Genomic DNA, 18,989 nt, shown 5'->3' on the forward strand with positions numbered 1-18,989 from the left:
GTACGTATAATTCATGTGAGAAGCCCAAAGGCTGTTAGCTGCTGAGTCACTGGTTGTTCTGTCAGTAAGAAAATGGCATCACTTCGAGCTGTAAATGGATGACTAGCTGCAACAGCAACAGTACTATGAACTAAAGAGGATATTAGGTATTTAAAGTTATGCATTGGTTTGGGAACGAGTTCAAATCTCTGCACGACCAACACAAATATATATAGCATGATGGCAGCAACTTTGACACCTGTTGCTTAATGCATGTTGTGCATGTGTGTATTTCAAAAAGTGAACACCAGAAGGAAAACTGTATTATTATTATTACACATTACTTCGAGCTGTAAATGGATGACTAACTGCAACAGCAACAGATTTAAAGAAAGATATAGAAAACATGTACAAAAACACCATGAAATAAGGAGCGTATTAGGTATTTAAAGTTATGCATTGGATGGGAACAAGTTCAGGTCTCTGCACGACCCAAAAAATAAATATATATATGATGGCAGCACCTTCATTTTGACACCCGTTTCTTAATGCATGTTGTGCATGTGTGTATTTCAAATATGTAACACTAGAGGGAAAACATTCATCTGTTTCCAACTTATATATCAATATTCCAATTACTTGTATATAGACTATTCTGCACTATTTCTATTACATTCTATTTTATTGTATTTACTTGCACTATTATCTGTTTTATTGTGTTGCACTGTTGGAGGAGTCTGTGACCTAAGATTTTCATTGATACATCTACACTGTAGCTATGAACACATGACAATACAAGCCTTGAATCTTGAAATCTTGAATCTTGTATGAATAGATATTACACTCCAACCAGCCCAAAGCAGTTCTCACCAGTTCCCGATGAAGCGGGGGTCGCTCTGATCGATGGTGACGGCAGTTTTTGGGTCAACGTAGTATCCGATGAGGACTCCTCCCAGTAGGTACCCAGCTGCTGGACCCAGCGCTCCCATCACATACATGATGGCTGACGAGAGAAGAGAGATAAGGAGAGTCAAACTTTGGCAGTTGCATTAGGTAAACAAGCGCCTTCCTCCACATCCAGCAGACACCCATAACCTTTATGTTTATATCCACATGGTGAATGTATTTGAGAATATATTTGGCTCTTTAGCTGCCAAATGTTTATTTTCTTCACCAGTTAGTGTCCAAATGTTTCTGTCTACTGTTTGCTGGTGGAAACAAAAAGGTAAATGTCCCATAAAACCAAGACTACAAGCTAAAAAACCTCCATTAATATGTATAATTGGTGATGTTTTACTTTTAGTTAACAATGAAAGGTAGGGTAGGTAATTCACTTCAGAAACACTTTTTGTTATATTGCATTAATTCATATTTGTCATACTTGATTAACTCTCTGTAATGTGAAAGGCTCCTTAAAGGTAGGGTAGGTAAGAATGAAGAAACCAGCTCGAGTGCGCTAGATTTTGAAAGTACGCAGCCGAAAAAAATCTGCCCCTTCGTTCAGACTTCCTTCCAGAGCCCCTCCTCCAACACACACGAACGCGCACATGACCAATGAGGGCACGAGATAAGTTTGTGCACAGATGGAAGGCTGACAGGCAGGTAGGCCATCCAGTTATTTTAGCCGGGCCGGCTCAGATGATTGGTCGTGCTTTTTACAGTATTACGGCTTCCACAGATGATATTTTTTTATGTATTTATTGTCAAAGCATTTAATTTATTCATTGCTATCGGGATGTTAAGAGCATTCCATGCAGTTTAACTTAGCTTAAAGCGTTAAAACCATCAATTGCCTTCTTCCACATCCTGCAGACACCGAGCAACTGTTTAATTTAACTGGAGTTATGTTTCTATAAAGTGGTTTAGTCTCCATCAACTCATCCATCATACATCTGGCTCTTTAACCGTATAATGGTGTGAGTTATGCTACTGAGCAGGTAGAGCTATACAGAGGTAAATGTGGCATACAGTGAGACCAAAACTACAAGCTAAAAGCGGCTAAAAAACCCTCCATTAAGCTGCAAAGTTGTCTTTAACTCAAAATAACACCAGCAATGACCTTCTTCCACATCGACGCATCCATCAAATATTTGGCTCTTTAGCCGCTAAATGCTTTTACTGTGAACTGGAATATAAAAAGGTACCTTTCACGATACAGAGAGACTTATTTAAACGTTAATACAGAATCAAAAATATGTAAAAACTGTGGTTTGAATTAGATGAAAGCAACGAGACAAAGATCAAAAACCTGTGTCTTATACTTGGAAACAGACAGGTGAAAAAATCTCAAAAATACGTGCCACTTCGGGAGCGAAAGCAGACTTTTCTACAGTTTCTTGTACATTCTTTATTTTCAGCTGAATAGTAAAAAATAATCCATGTCAAAGTTGTTCAATTACCCAAACTCAGCGTCTAACTTGAACCCTTATGTAACTGTTCAAATCAACTTAATATAGCTTTGGGAGTGGGGTACAAAAGGCTGTGTGTGTGTGAGTGAGTGAGTGAGTGAGTGTGTGTGTGTGTGTGTGTCATGTGTGTGTGTCATGTGTGTGTGGATCATATGACCCTGTAATAAGGGGCTCCGAGCTGAGGATAAGATTTCTCCAATTAGAGGGAATTAACATCTTAAGGTCTCTTATGGCCGGAGTTGAAAGCAAAAACTCGAACAATCCGGTGGCGTGACACAAAAACTCAAAGCTGGGCCAGGCACTGGAGTCCTGGGAAAACACTGGGAGCACATCAGTAGTATTTTCACAAACGCCTCGTGGAGGATTTATAGTACACCAATATCGAGATTTTCAAAATAAAATGACAGCTTGGAAGTCACAGTGGGGGACTACATTTAAAATCTAATCTTCTTACTTTTTAAATTAACCGACCAAACTTCATTTTGTGAAAGAACTGATATAACTGTGTCACAAGTCAATGGAGCAAAGGTCAAAATCAATGACATAACATACGTAGCATTGTTCTCTACAAGTCATATTCTAAATGTACATTGTAAAATATACAAGGTAACAAAGCTCCCAAACAATAGATGTCTGTCTTTGGTTGATGCTTGACATTTTTACCAATGATTTTACCAAGTTATGATGGTTTGTTTTTGCTCTCTATGAACGTGTTATTGTTTCAAGGTTCAAGGCTTTTATTTGTCATATGTACATAGCTACAGTGTAGTTATGTCGATGTAAATCTTAGGCTTAGTTTTGCATTAGATAATTCAGTGGTTTCTGCTTTCTTTTTTAATGCCATTTTATAATGTGTTTCTGCTGCTATTATTTCTCAATGCCCTTAATGTCTTTCATTATATTAAAGCACTTTAAAAGGTTGAAAGGTGCTACATAATAAACTTGCCTTGCCTTTGAGATCTGACCAAAAGTAAAATTGAGTTCTGAGATTAAAGTCAGGTCTAAAATAAATATTTTAACTTTTTCTCCGAATTCTGAGAATTTTCACAAAAATATTTAATGATTTTTTTTCTCATAATTCTGACTTTTTCTCAGAACTAAAAAATGTTTTATCACATGTGGTCCTAATCCTCTTCCGTACATCTCGAACGTTTGATTTCAAAATATTCTATAATTGAAACTTTATAGAAGGTAGTGTGGAACAAAAACATATTTAGCCTGTCAACAACATGCCTATAAACATGGCTGGATAACAGCAATATATATTTTTTTTAATTCTGACGACACTTTAATAAGTACATGTTCCTATATTGATACACATAGAGCAAATTAATGTATTATAGTGGCAGACATTGTAACTGTTTTTAATCTGTTTTGAATCACAAGATGTTGGGAATCATTAACTCAAGCAGTGCTTCTTCACTGAATTCCCCCCCCCCACGAAACTGATATTTATTTTGGTACTTAAGTATATTTTTAATGCCGATACTTGAACTTAAGTACGATTTTGAATGCAGGACTTTTTCTTGTAACAGAATATTTTTTTAAAGTCATATTTCTACTTTATCTTTAGTACAATATTGGAGTTCTTCTTCTCTTCCTAATGCATGAAACACTAATCAATATGTTAAACTGATGCAGAGATATTCTCCTCTCCCCATTAGACGGTTACATCATCCGACGAGGAAAAGCCGGGGTGATAAAGCATCGGATGGGATTGAGGGCTTGGGCTTTCCACGGAGACCCAGCGGCATCCTGGGTAATCCCTTATCTAACAACAGAGGAGGGAACGCCGTATTACGCAACGGGATGCAAACCATCAGCACGGGGATAAAAGACGAGAGGCTGGAAAACAGCTTCAATAAAAAAAAAAAAAAGGGACGGCAAAGCGTGAGATGTGGAGATAAATACTGTCACAATATGCATTTTACCTCGTCTATGCACTTTCTGGTTGGATGCAAACTGCATATCGTTTTGTGTCAATAAAGTTTAATCTAATCTGATCTGAAGATGGATATAATGTGGTAAGACAAACAGTCAACAGTGTTGGTGAAAATATGATGTACATATCAAGAAGATAACTGTACTTTAAATGTATTTATATATCATGTGCTGCATTTTGTTCCACTGTAGAGTATTTAAATATCTTAAACTGTTTTATTTATATTTCTTCTTGCATGATTATTATGTCTTTGTTAAGTATATTGCATCGTTACAGGACACTGAGGTTTTCAGATGTTTAATGCCAAAACTTGTATTTCTGTTGAGCACATAAAGTCTTTGCATCTTGACTTACAAAACATTTTAAACACGATACCCAGACCCAGTTTTAAGCAAATCATGGCCGAATGAAATGGGAGTCAGAGTTGGTTTTCATCATCCTTCTTAATGCTTAATGTATTCAAGATAATAGGACAAGTTTACATAATTAAAAAGCCACAGATCACAGTTACATCCCAGCATTTCAGAGCTGCTTCCCACTCAAAGCAGACATTAAAACATCTCTTTGGACCTTTAGAGATTTTAGGTTAAAATTGACTTTTTCTATCCATTGTTTCCTGTGGATAAGAAGCATGCATGAGTATGGTTCAGACACACATTTGTGGTTATGGTCTTTTTTATGTTTTCTGTTTAAAACAATCCTACTAACAGATGGTTGGATCAACACATTGCATTGTAAGGATTTAAAATGTGTATGCATTGGTTTTCTCTTTGTGACCTTACCCATAAAACCCTTTTTCTCTACACAGAGATGTTTAAATCCAGCTTTCAGTGGCAGGTTTTCTCAGTGTTTTGCTTCACATATTTCCATTTCTGGCTCACATACTGTTCAGGTTTCCAGGAAACGGAGCCTAACATTGGACGGTGGGACTGTACAGGCCTGAGGCTGTGTAGTGTTGGGTTTACTGGACAGAGATGTGCAGGAATCAAAGTCATGCTTGCTTTCAGTAAACACGCTGAAATTATGAGGTTAAAAATGTTGTTTCCCTCAACGGATACCTGGGTCACTGTCCTCCATCTTTTAGCTTCTTCCCCCTCGTTCACTATAATACTTATATCTCTTTGCTTTCCATTCTAGTACCTACTTGTTTTTTACGTTCTCGTTCTGTCTTCATTTATCTTTTTAGTCTCACTTGGGACTATATCTCTTTGCTTTTTATTCTTTGTACTCTTATCTACCGTCTTTCTCTTGTTCTTTTCACAGTCTGTCTTATCTAGGAATGTTTCCATGCACCTGTTAGGGTTAGGGTTTGTAATGTGCATTTCCAGTGCCTATAACCCTGAATCGATAGCAGAAATTGAATACATTTGCTATTTACAAATGTTGACGAAAGAGAAAAATAAATGTGTGTCCGACCAGTTAATCAAGATTTAAAGGGTTCTTCTTTGGCCCATACATATATAATCCTTACTTTCTCGTTCTGGCTTCATTTATCTTTTAAGTCTCACTTTACATCTCGTTGCTTCTGATTCTATGTACTTTTGTACTTTGTATTGTCTTTCTCTTTTTACTTTCAATCTTGTCTTGGTATGTTTCCATGCACCTTAGGGTTAGGGTTTGTAATGTGCATTTTCATTGCATAAAAACCTTGATAGCAGAATTTAAAAACATTTGCTGTTAAATGTGTACCCGCCCAGGTCCTTCTTTGGCCCATAAACCCTTCCACGAAGTTTAATGAAAATCGGAGAAGTAGTTTTTCCATAATCCTGCTGACAGACAGACCAAACGTCATAAATATCCTTAAGGTAATGAAAGCCTCTCAGGTGTTACTGCATCTGTAGTCATCTGCATGAGTACATGAGTGTAAATCCTGCCAGGCCAGCAACACACAGCACGACATGGCCGTAAAAAGATATTGATGGCAGCGGTAAATCAGAGGAAAAGCTAATAAAATAAGTAATGAATGTGAAACGCAATTTTTAAATGACTTAAAGAGCCTCTGAAAGCCTCAATCACCAAGCAGAACACTTGTAAGCTTTCAATCCATTTAGCATAAATCACAAAGATAAATCAGGGTTGCTCTCGCCAAGTTTAGTTTGAGGCTTCATTAAATCTCTGCACGATGACAGATGGGTTTATATGTCACTTTTGTAAATGCTACAAATACTGCTGTTAGTTTTTAGAGCTCTGAATGGTTAGGGTCAAATACATTTCTAAACTTCTGATATTATGAATCATGCAGGTCTGATTTCTGTCCCCAGCGTCAACATTTAACATGGAAAAGCAGCGTTCAGTTATTATTTATCTGCAACAAACTCCCGGAAAATGCAGTTCTCACTTCTTTCAAGAACCAGGCTTAAAAATATATAAATCTTAAAAAGAGAAGAGAGGATTTATGCCGGATTTAGCCATTAGCTAATTTCCATCTGCAGTCCCTATCATACTTACAATTATATAACAGATCCCAGCATATTCATCGGTACAAATAATAAATAAAAACTCATTGGAACTGAAATATCAAAGTATGGTCAAGTTAATCCTTAAAAAACTGGTTGCTCAATATTAATTTATTTAGCAAAATGGGAAACAGAGTGAAAGTCTGGTCATGTTTTAATCGCTGCTCAAAGCATATTCCAATTCTTGATGGCTGTAAATGAGCAAATATGTCTTTATTTATTGTTTTCTATACCCGGCTAATTATATTTTAATTTGTATTGTCTTTATATTTTGGACGGACAGACGGACGGATAAATTGTTTTGTCACGCCATCATTTTGAGAGTCAATCTACATGAATTACAACATTTCTTAAAAATAGGATCAAATACGAACCAAATAAAGAAAAAGAGGAACAATTGAAAAACTGAACATCAAAATAGAAATATTCTTAGTAAAACATGTGTATCCAAACATAATAAAATATACAGAATAAATTAGAATACCCTTTTATTTTACCAATCTACTGAACATATAAACATAGTGTACTATATCCTCCTGGGACCCGAGGAAAAAAAGTGTTTTCCAATTTCCTTTTCTTTGTGATTTCCTACCTATTTAGGGTTAAAAAAACATCTTGCAATTCAGACTTTTTTTATTTTTAAATGTTACAGTATGTCCAGTGTAGAGGACGTCGGGACCATTTTAGTTTGAAAAGACAGCCAAAATGAACAGATAGACTATGTAACGTATTATGGTTATAGAGTGATATTAATACAATAATACATTCACCTTTATTTAAAACATAAATAAGTAATTGATTTGAACATTGCTGTTTATTTGGTCACTAAAAAACTAGTTTGGTTTTTGGTGAATCTTTCCAGATCTTCAAAGACTTTGTAGTCAATGTAGTGGGAAAAGTACCTCATTGACTCCAGTCGGCACGGGCTGTAGGGTCATCTTGACTAGTGTTATGGACGTGGTTTCCATTTGACCATGCTCATAGAAACAAAGCTTGCATTCCTGAGGCAATTCTCATTTTTCATGGCTCCACTTAAAATAAAAACAACAATAAGACATACGTGCTACTCTTGGCCCACAGAGGGCCATGTCTTTCCAGCTCGTCCCTATCTGTCTCTCTGTCTGTGCGCTCATGGAGCTTCCTGCATCTTCCCCCCCCTTCTTCTTGACCCTCTTCTATCCCAGGTGTGAAAGAATAAAGAATTGGTGTACAGTAGCTTGACATTTAAAGTAAAATAAGTAGGCTGCAATATGCGAACAGCTAATTAAATAAAAATGTAATTTAATAATGTTTTTGCAAAGCATTTGGAATTGCCTTGTTGCTGAAATCTGCTATTTAAATGGAGTCGCCTTGCCTACAGATCTCCTCTCCCCTCGACAGCAGGGCTAAAAGAGAGGAGCCACGTGACGATCAGACAGACAGCTGAGGCCAAACCAGGCCGGAGCAAAGAGAGACACAATGAAATGTTATGGGATGTCGGAGGGCGTTGTCACGGCGATCTGCTGACACAGCACACTGTCTCGTTACTAACTTCCCAACGGGAATCCAGCGCCAACATCCAACTCTCCTGAAATCTGTGAGCAGGTATTCTGTCCTTTAAACGCTACAACCCTACATTTGTAACACAGAATTTGCAGTAAAGAAATTAAGCCTCTAAGGGGGGGTTATTTTCTCAAACTAAAGCTTACATAACAGACCAGAAGTGGGACTATTCATTATGTGTAGAATAGGTGCTGTTCCTCTTTACATGTCAGTAGTTTAGGCCTAATTCAATGGAAAGAGTCCAAATGTTTTGTGAATGGATAAGCATTTTCCTGACATATTTTGTATCATTTAGCACTTCTGACCACGTAGTTCCAAGAACTCTGAGAATGAAGTCAACTAGATACCAAAAGTCCCTTTGTCCCCAATCATCTTTACATTTCCAACAACACATCAAAATAACGTTTCACAAAAACAGAAGTAACCGAGACAATTTGTAAACCTCCAAGGAACCAACAGAGTCATGGTTTAGCAACATGTGCTAAAGCAATCAAATGTCTGGTTTTCTGTCTTATTTACTGTCATTTGAGGTGTTAGTTTAAATGAAGTGTAAAGAGACAAATGTACTTGTATTTATATTTTATATCTGTATTTTGTTAGTGTGATTGGCTTTAGGAAATGTTTTAATGTTGTTGAGTGTGATTTGTGTACCGGCCCGGGGACTGCAGATGGAAATGAGCTTTTAGCTTTAATATGTCTTATAGCATCTCTTCTCTTTCTGAGATTAATGTGTTTTTATGTACGGTCCTTGTTCAATAAAGATAATCCTCTCACTTAATTTCTCCTCTATATAGACCAAGTAGGAAATCTACAACATAATTTGAAACATAGCTTAAACCACCAATAAACTAACAGCCCTCCACGCCTACAGTCCCCAGTTTTGTCTTATTAAAGTGTCTTGAAAACAACTGTTCCTATACCAATTACCTACCAATGGTTTCAACTATATTCTGTCCACCAGCTCAATCTAGATCGGTGCTTATTGAATGTGTGCAATTTCTACTTGATCAATGCTGTAAACAACAATAGTTGTCGAAATGTAATTGTGCCATTGATTGACCAATTGTTTCATATGATCACAAAACAACATTTCAGACTGACTGAAGTGGCCCAAATGGATTTATGACCCTCTAGGTTTTTCTTGTCAACAAACATTAGACCATTTGGAAAATGCTTTCATCCAGAGTGCCTGGCAACACCACGAGTGAATACATTATGCTATTAGCGACCCAAGCAGGTGATGGAACCACTAACTCTGCCTGTTTAAGTGCCTTGCTTTAATTGTTCATCTCTCACCGTCTACTCACACCAGCCGATAAAAGCCCCGTCCAATTAAACTGAGTGAAAACCTTTCCACTCTACATGTTGCTGACCAGGTTCAATCAATATTTGTGCTAAACCAGGGAAATGTCTAAGCCTTAAGGCCCGGACACACCAAGCCGATTTCGGCCGTCGATAGATGTCGATAGCGTCCTGTCGCTGGATACTGTTAAAATATTGGCATAGTTCATCCCTGTGCTGCTTGGCTCGAGCTGTAGCATGTAGCTATTTGCTGTTTGTATATGTATATATATATCACAATGACGAATACACATTACCGCCACCTGCTGGTAAGGAGAGTTATTGCCACTCACGCATGCGCAGTTCGTACGTGCTACTTGGCCGTCGGCTGAAGTCTTTGCGGTGTGTTCCAGTGCGACTGTTTGGCCAAGACGCAGGAGACGTGAGGCGACACAACAGTCGTGTTCTGTCGGGACGTGTTCTTTGGTGTCAGTTTGGTGTGTAGGGGTCTTAAGAGTCCTTATTGATATTGTTTCTAGTCCTCAGTTTACAGGTTGTGTATTACATGTTGGGGTAAAATAAACTTAACCAAACTTAATGGATAAACTCCTAGGGATTGGTTCTAGATTAGATGATTAGATTCAACAATTTATTGTCATAAAAGTTTATTGTTACAAGATCTAGGACAACGAAATGCAGTTAGCATCCAACCTGAAGTGCAAAACAATAGTAGAGTGATGTTTAGAATAATATAAATACATCTGACTGACAGTATTTACATTAGATGCTTAAACTCGATAAAAAAATGACCTGATAAGAGTTTAGTATATATGTTTTAATGAAGTCAAAAAAGGTTTAAATTATAGATTGAGAAAAAATGCTTAAAGTACTAAAATTCCTGTTAAAACGCAAGAATTCGCTGCTTCTTCGGTTCGATTTTACTACATTTTTTGACATTATCTATCTTCCAAGATGGGTTAATGCTTTGGAAAACAGTTGATATTCAATATAAGCATGAGTTGCAGCACAGAGTGGATCACGGTTTCTCACGCCAGACCCTTTTTTAATATTGTTTGCCATTATTTATAATGGTGCACAGGGCAACCAGACACACACCACAGCTTTAGATTTAAAAAAACAAACAATGATGACCTAATTTCAAACTCTGAATCACCATCCATATCTCAGATTCCTTTAATATTTTAACTACTGTACGTCTGGTGTTGTTGTCTTTGGAAAAACCAACCAATCAGAGCTTTGCAGGAAGGATTAAGCTTAAAAAAAACAAATAAATCCCTGAAATATAGTGACAGAAAATGGCAGCAATGATGCAATTGACACAGTTACACGGGCTGTTGTAAATTAACTCTGAGATGTATGAACATGCAAATATTGACAAAGATTAAGTCAACTACTGGAGCTTCTGTGTTGACGTTTGTGGGATGAGTATTATTTAAAAAAAGAACTGCCCCCACACACAAACAGAAAAACATCAGGCTGATTAAATAAGGGACAATTCAGTCAGATTGTCTCTGATAAAGCTTCTCATAGGACTCAAAAATGCAATATAGTCATGAAATCTGGTTGGAGACATGCCTCTATATCCTATCCAGAAATAGGGCTGTTTTTAAATCTGTAAAGTATGATTTAATTGACTCGATTACAACTTACAGTGATCCAAATAACTCAGGTCTTAGGTCAAATACGCAGCAACATAAAGCATGCCAAACTAAAACTGGCACTGGTGAGGAACATATTGCGTCTCTGAGCTGGCACATAAACATTTCTAGTGGCCGCATGAGAGCCAAACAGAGCGTCCCTTATTGGGGTTACAAAGCAATATTGTGCCAATGAATTATTCTCTAATGGCGGTCTGTTACGCCTTTGGGCCATGATCTCATATGTAGGCTAACGCAAAGCAGGGCCAAACTGGATCAGAATGTTTGTTGTAAAGTACCACCAGTACTGGCACCAAACACACTGTGGTAATGCCAACAAATAAGCAGAAAGTAGGCCTTTCTTTACCTCTTAGCATTTTGGTTTGTGCAAAATACAAGCCAGACCTGATCACACTGAAACAACACTAAAAAGATTGAAAGAACTTTTTAAATCACCGTCTGAAGGTTTGACTTTATTTTAAACCATCTTACATAATTATTAGGCAAAGGGTTTGTCTCTCCTTGACCTTCAGCAATGGTATTATTGGTTGTTTGGTTTTAAGGGATAGGGTTAGGGTTAGATATAATAGATAGACTGAAAACTAAAATATGGAGGATGTTGGGTGCACATACTTTTGTGAGAAAAATCCAATAGCTTTGAAGCCCATGTGTGATTACGGTCCGGTGTTCAGTTGGATTTCCCCGTTTAATAATAAATCACCAGAAATAAACCCCAGCTTTGTCCCAGAATGACGTCGCTTGTTCTTATTATTCGAGGCGGGGCACACACTGACTGTGTTGCATTGTCTGGCTGCTGCTGCTGCTGCTGCTGCGATGGCTCTGATCCCAGTGGCCATCTGAATTAAGATTCACTATTAACTCGATTATTAAACCTCTCTCCCGGTTAGCATTTTATCTCCATTAGCAGCCGAGAAGACGCCTTTGATCTGACAAAGGATTACGAGACAAATGGTATAATCGAACTGATTTCATTTAAATCCTCTGCCAGGAAATACCTCCTCTCCTTTTGTAAGCTCTTGATCAATCTGTGTTTTAAAAGTGTCTGCAGAGATGAAGCTGAAAGAACAAAATAGTGATCTATCTATGTGGCATTCCTGCTGAATCCACAGTACAGCTGCAGATGTATTTAAGTAATCTTCTGTCTCCGCTTGTCTCATGTTCTGCCACCAATATAATAACCCAAGTGGGTTAAGGAGCATAAGAGGCCTATGTGTGTACAGTCAGCCCTTTGTGCACACTTCATGGTCAATATCAGACACACTGGCAGAAGAGAGGGTGAGTCAAATCTGCAAACAAACGCACAAAATGACTCGTTAATCGTTTAAAACACCTAAAAGCATTTTAATCAAACTGCAAACTAAATATCTTCCATGCTTTTATCTTGAGTCAGGTAGTCAACTGCCTACGAGCACAAATGCCTAGTCAGAAGATTTCATTGTAAGCAAGAATCCAGGAAATCAGCAAAAGAAAAGGTGAATTATTACGCGTTTCCATCCATTACTGTTATACAAGTATTAAAGAGTTCAAGATAAACATCTGGTGGTGCCAATTATCCACTCAGATATTATTAAACCACTGCAGGAGAAGAAGATGCAACAAGTTGACGTACACTAGACTGACAACAATTTTTTTGCAATACTTGGAACGTTTTGGAATTTCTGAGGTTTCAACTTTCTAAGAACAGCGTCAAGAGAGGACATTCTGTTTATTTCCATGATTTTTGATATCCAAGAATTGAATTGGTCGCCTAAAAAAATCAATTTAAGTGTTGTGTTGTGAGAAAAAGAAGATATATAAAGAATACAATCTATTTGCCAACAAAAAGGTTGCAATACAGCAGCCAACTGGTATACAAAGAAAACTTCTCCAACTGGGATAAATATTATCATCATGTTTACTATTTTGTAATAATATTCCACATTGGGGCTTTTGTAGTTTCACATATGCAACAGTCACATATGGTAGTTCTTTTTTTAACCGTGCCTTATCATTGCACTTTTAGCTGCAACCATTATTTTATCGCTTTTATCGATATCGTCTTTTTTTGTTTTGTTTTTTAATTATGTGTGGAATGCTTATGTGAAGCACTTATGGGATTTGTTGTATTTTATTGAATTTACAATGTATTTCTTTACTAATAATCTCGTGCAGATTAAAGCCAAATATAACTTTCTAAACGTTCACCTTTTTCAAATGTTTTAAAAGACATACTGGAAAGTGTCCAATCACATTTCACCCTGACTTTGCAGGTGACATTGTACCGGCTGCTCCACTGATCAAAGCCTCTCTCTGGTAACTCGGATCAGAGCCAAACCACAACGGGACATTCAACACCACCACCAATGACAGGAATGCACATAAGACCCTCCCTTCCACTCCCCCTTTCTCTTTCATAACCCCGCTCTCATTTGTTGGTCTAATTAGGCTGTACCTTGTTTGAGTGCACTGGGGCGAGAACTTCTGGGGAAGAATGTGAAAGGGAAAGGAAGAGGAGGGGGGGGAAGGAAGAAGTTAGAAGGTTAGGTATTTGATTTGGCTGCAGAAGTATCTGGACACAACGACACGGAGGAGGCCATGGCGACGGAAAATATGGTGGCTACAGGAACTCTATTTCCTGTGCCAACCTTTCTGATGTGCCTTTAATGGGCAGTAGAATTTGAAAGACTAAATGCGATATTGCAATGATTCACGCTGCCATCGACGGTCTTGCACTAATGCAATTTTCTTTTACAGTTTTTGAAGTGACTGTTATTTTGTATATATTGATTATTGTGCTTGTATTCATGTCTTAATGTGTGCATATGTACAAATGTGTCTGTTGATTGTGTATACGTATGTACATATTTTTATACATATTTGTATTTTGTACTCCTTGGGATTGTAGGAAACGGTATTTCGATCTCTCTGTCTGTACGCACAAACTGAAAGATTGACAATAAAGTTGACTTTGACTTTGATATTGCAGGGATTCATCATATTCACAATATCATTGAAATATATATTTACATGACTTTGGGTTGTTTTTAAAGATTTTTGACGAACAAATGTGTCTCTCTGCTGCTCAACAATACTTCATTTAGAATGGTATTTTAAGAGATTTCAAAATGGTATTTCAAAAAGGGGCCCTATGATGCTCATTTTCCGGTTCATATCATTATTTAGTGTCTCTACTTTAAAGAGTCCTCTCCTGCTGATGTTCAGGTGTATATCAGTATGTAGTGTCTCTACTTTAAAGAGTCCTCTCCTGCTGATGTTCAGGTGTATATCAGTATGTAGTGTCTCTACTTTAAAGAGTCCTCTCCTGCTGATGTTCAGGTGTATATCAGTATGTAGTGTCTCTACTTTAAAGAGTCCTCTCCTGCTGATGTTCAGGTGTATATCAGTATGTAGCGTCTCTACTTTAAAGAGTCCTCTCCTGCTGATGTTCAGGTGTATATCAGTATGTAGTGTCTCTACTTTAAAGAGTCCTCTCCTGCTGATGTTCAGGTGTATATCAGTATGTAGCGTCTCTACTTTAAAGAGTCCTCTCCTGCTGATGTTCAGGTGTATATCAGTATGTAGTGTCTCTACTGGGACATGTCTCTATGCTTTAATGTTCAAAAAGCTCTTTATTTGTCTCATACTGCCTGTGCTGCAGCACCTCTTTTCACCCTCTGTCTGAAACCAGAGCCCAGTCTGCTCTGATTGGTTAGCTGGCTGGCTCTGTTGTGATTGGTCAACCGCTTAGAGATGTCCCGCCCCTTAGCCTTTCACGTACAATGTGTTGGAGCACTAGCCAATAGGAGCGCGAGTGTTACATAGTGATGTCGCCATGTTCCTGAAGTAGACAAGAGTCCAATGGAGGCGTTTGGGAGAGAAAGTTTGGGATTTTAGCCTCTGCAGACCATTTACATGCACACAAACCTTTATAACACACTACAGGAAAGGGAAAACCCCAAAAAGCAGAGTGTAAACCCAAAAAGCAGAATGTAAAGCTGCTAAAATGCCAACTGCTGTCAAATGGTGAATATACGTCCAGCCTGCATTGTATCTGCAGCTGCTGACAGTGTGTGTTTAGGCTTCATACAATGTGTTTTTAGACAATAGTGGGCTTCCAACTTGGTGGGAACAGTTTGTGTTTAGCCGTTTTCCTGTTTGAATGTTCCATAAAGGTGAAGCCAGCTCCATTATAAAATGGTTTCCCAGTTTGGTGTGGAGGAACTGGACTGGTCTGCACAGAGCTCTGACCTTTACCCATCATACACCTTTCAACACCAAATGTGACCCAGAGCTCATCACCAAACATCAGTGTTAGACTCAATACAAGGGTTATTCGTGTCTAAAAGGAGTCTAAAAAATAGCATTTAGCAATCTTTTGTATCTTAATATAAACTACATTTTAATATTAATGGTTTCAGAAGAAGAGAATTTGGAACAACAGTGATGTCAACTATTGGTCCAAAACCTGCCTTTCATGTTTTTTGGACGTTTTAATTGACCATATTTGCTTTTAGGGGGGTTATTTGAGTCCTTACTTACACTGAGATGTGACACAACTACTTAGAAAAAACACTTTTTCAGGTGCTGCATCATACTGGATGTGAATCTCAATAGAAGTTACTACCAAACAACATTCAAACCAATCTCTGCAGAACTGAAGTCACTGATTCATACTTAAACTAGATGGTGATGATTACGCAGTGACGTCATCTGCTGCAGATGTTGATCACACACTCCCTCACACACTTCGTCACACACTTCTTCACCTCAACACACACTCTTACCTAGATACAGTAAGGCGTTCTCCTTCTTCACGTCGTCGTTGATTCATATTTAAACTAGATGGAAATGATTACGCAGTGACTTCATCTGCAGCAGATGTTAAGCACTTCCTCACACATTTCCTCACATTTCCTCAGACACTTCCTCACACATTTCCTCACGCATTTCCTCACACATTTCCTCAGACACTTCTTCACACACTCCCAAAACACACACTTACCTAGATAGAGCGAGGCGTTCTCCTTCTTCACGTTGTCGTCCAGGTAGGTTGGCCCCAGAGTGTAGATGGGCGTTGACCCCATGCCCACCAGGATTTGAGCGATGACGAACAGCGCCACGTACAGGTTGTGCTCGTTTCCCTCCTGGTCTCTGGGACAGGAAGTGATGTCGACGCCTACCCTTCCGCTACCGTTACCGTTCATACACAGGCCCTCGTTTCCCGCGGACGAATTGACCTCCTTGATCTGGTACGGCGGGGAAATGAAGTGAGGTAACGAGAATAACGCGGCTCCGACAGCGATGAAAATCCCGCCGACCGCCAACCAGCGAGGCCGTTGACCCCGACCGCCGAAATAACTGATGAACACGACCACCACGAGGCTCCCGATGTCGAAACAGCTCACGAGGAGCCCCGATTCTGAGCTCCTGAGGCTGTATCTCTTCTCGATGGTGGTGATGACGCTGCTGAGGTATCCGGACACCATGAGCGACTGGATGAACGTCAGGTAACACATGCAGAACAGGAAGCAGCGAGAGTCCTGGAGGATTACGTTCATGTACTTCTTGCTGGGAAGACGAAACCGAGCCAGGGTTGAAGACAAAAACCCCGCCGGCGGCTTCCTTCTAGCCATGTTTTTACTCCTTCGGATCTCCGTGTTCTCCATGTAGGAACTCGGTCGGTTCAGCGCCGACTTCCCCGACTTCTTTGTTCTGGTCGGGGAATCGGGCGGAAAAGACTCGGTTTTGGCCGGGAGTTGGATGAATTCAGCGCTCTCTTCCGCCGTTATGGACACAGAACTAGCCAGTAAGGTTTCCTCTTGAGGGCCTTCTTCATTTAAAATAGGCAAACTTTTGTCACATTGATAGCCCATAACCGGCTCTTCCATCTCGCTGGAGAAGTCGTTGTCCTTCTGCAGGGATTCCGACAACTCCGCTTCTTCGTGGTCAGCCATTATTTCCAGTCTTTTTTTGAGGGGTTAGAAGAATAACCAAGCCTTTCCTACGTCTCACAGTTCAGGGGCTGCTGTCCATTACATTCATTATTTATAGCTACTCCCACATATACAGTCTGGCACACAAAGAGGCCTCCAAAAAAAAAAGGAAAAGTAGACTCACAGCTTATCTGCAGTGCAGGCTGGACAGCAGCTGGTTATCTCGTCATGCACACTTCTGCCACCATTTAATCCGGAAGGTGGAAAACACTCAGGCCTGATCTGTTCGCCCAGCTGAGCTCCGGGTTTCTTTGCAGATGCAAAACATTTCCACTCGATGGCTTCCCTCAGCAGGACGCTTCTGCTCCCCCGGCAGGGATGAAATGAACTTGCACAGCATCCCTGACCCCCCTGCCAATAAAGATCACACTGTTATAATAAAGCTTTTGGGAACATTAGATGATGGTGCACCCCCTTTTCCTCATAACTCCTCCCCAATTCAAGGGCATCACTCCCCCCTCCCTACCCGTCCCGATGGTATCTCCGCACCAGCTGTCCTCCAGTTGTCATTTAGTGGCAATATTTCTGCGTAAATCCCTGGAGATGTGTGTGGAGAAAATGGGAAAATTGGTAAAAATGGGAGAGCCGTCGAGGAAAAGGCGACTGAGAGGGAGCTCGGGTACTAAAGGCTGCACAGAAACACCGCAGTGCTCAGCTGCTCTCAGTCGCTGTTTTGAAAACAACTGAGTCAAGCTGCAGAGATTATTAAAGCAAGGGAGAGTGGAAGAGGACATTTCAAAATAAAAGCCTAGTTTGTGTACTCCAGCTGTGCTGTGACGTATGTAGAAAAAACACTGATATTACAAGTTGTGTCGTAAAAAGCATGTTTCTTTTTGGGTTAATCACACACAATATGACATGTAAAATAGCTCTAATGTTTATTTCACCATTAAATAGTGAATATACTAAAATGTCGCGATATATATTGTATTTTAACAAGTCTATTCTTACTTTTAAATAGTACACTAGGTTAATATGTTGAGCAAATTGTTATTTAATGGAGTATTCTATTGTATTCTGTATATTTTATAGTGTTTAGATACTCCTCTGAATATAGGTATTTTTACTGAGAATATTTATCTATTGTTTATTTACATTTTTAATTGGTTTATCTTTATTTTATCTGTATTGTATCACATTTTTTAAGTCGTTTTGTTATTAGTGTTTGGTAAGTGACTGTCAAAATGCTTATTTCCCAATGTGGGATATATAAAGTTTCTATATATCTATGTTTATTTTTAAAAGTATAACCGGAAGTCTTCCTTCACTGCACGGCTAACGTCCAAGCTAACGGCTAACCCGCAGAGATAACGTTCACTTATGGATAAAACAGCAACAACAACAATATTGACTCATCGTTTCACTCACCTGTCTCTCCGGAGCGACCACACGGTTCTTTAAACCTTCATGTCCGAGTTAAACCATAAACTCTGGAAGGACATTTGGTTAAAAGCCGACAAAAACACATTCATGTCAAATAAAAACTCACCTACAAAACATCGAGTTAGACAGAAAACACCGGAAGCACTTCAAAATAAAAACACGACGGGTCTGATTTAAAGGACACTGAACGTTATCTCTTTTTTATTTAGGCACAGTGGTGTAAAGTAACTAAGTACATTTACTCAAGTACTGTACTTAAGTACAATTTTGAGATACTTGTACATGTTATGCTACTCTGTACTTCTTCTACTCCACTACAATTCAGAGGTAAATGGTATACTTTTACT

At 38.8% G+C, this 18,989-nt stretch overlaps 1 protein-coding gene across 3 annotated transcripts in view; it reads right to left on the bottom strand.

Moving 5' to 3' along the window:
* Nucleotides 1–18,989, bottom strand: part of LOC117483740 (solute carrier organic anion transporter family member 5A1-like) — a 57,037-nt gene that overhangs the window by 21,242 nt on the left and 16,806 nt on the right. Inside the window, exons 1-3 of one of the 3 annotated variants that reach the window (XM_034132090.1) lie at nucleotides 18,628–18,745; nucleotides 16,269–17,610; nucleotides 850–982 (exon numbers count right to left, since the gene is read on the bottom strand). In XM_034132090.1, the coding sequence (XP_033987981.1) occupies nucleotides 850–982; nucleotides 16,269–17,220 (1,085 nt within the window). In that variant the 5' untranslated portion in view covers nucleotides 17,221–17,610; nucleotides 18,628–18,745. Of the gene's footprint in view, nucleotides 1–849; nucleotides 983–16,268; nucleotides 17,611–17,725; nucleotides 17,947–18,627; nucleotides 18,746–18,989 lie in introns of those variants that run through there. The other 2 variants (XM_034132089.1, XM_034132091.1) reach the window with 2 other exon arrangements.

This window comes from Trematomus bernacchii, unplaced genomic scaffold (genome assembly GCF_902827165.1).
Source record: "Trematomus bernacchii unplaced genomic scaffold, fTreBer1.1, whole genome shotgun sequence".
Taxonomy (NCBI): Eukaryota; Metazoa; Chordata; class Actinopteri; order Perciformes; family Nototheniidae; genus Trematomus; species Trematomus bernacchii.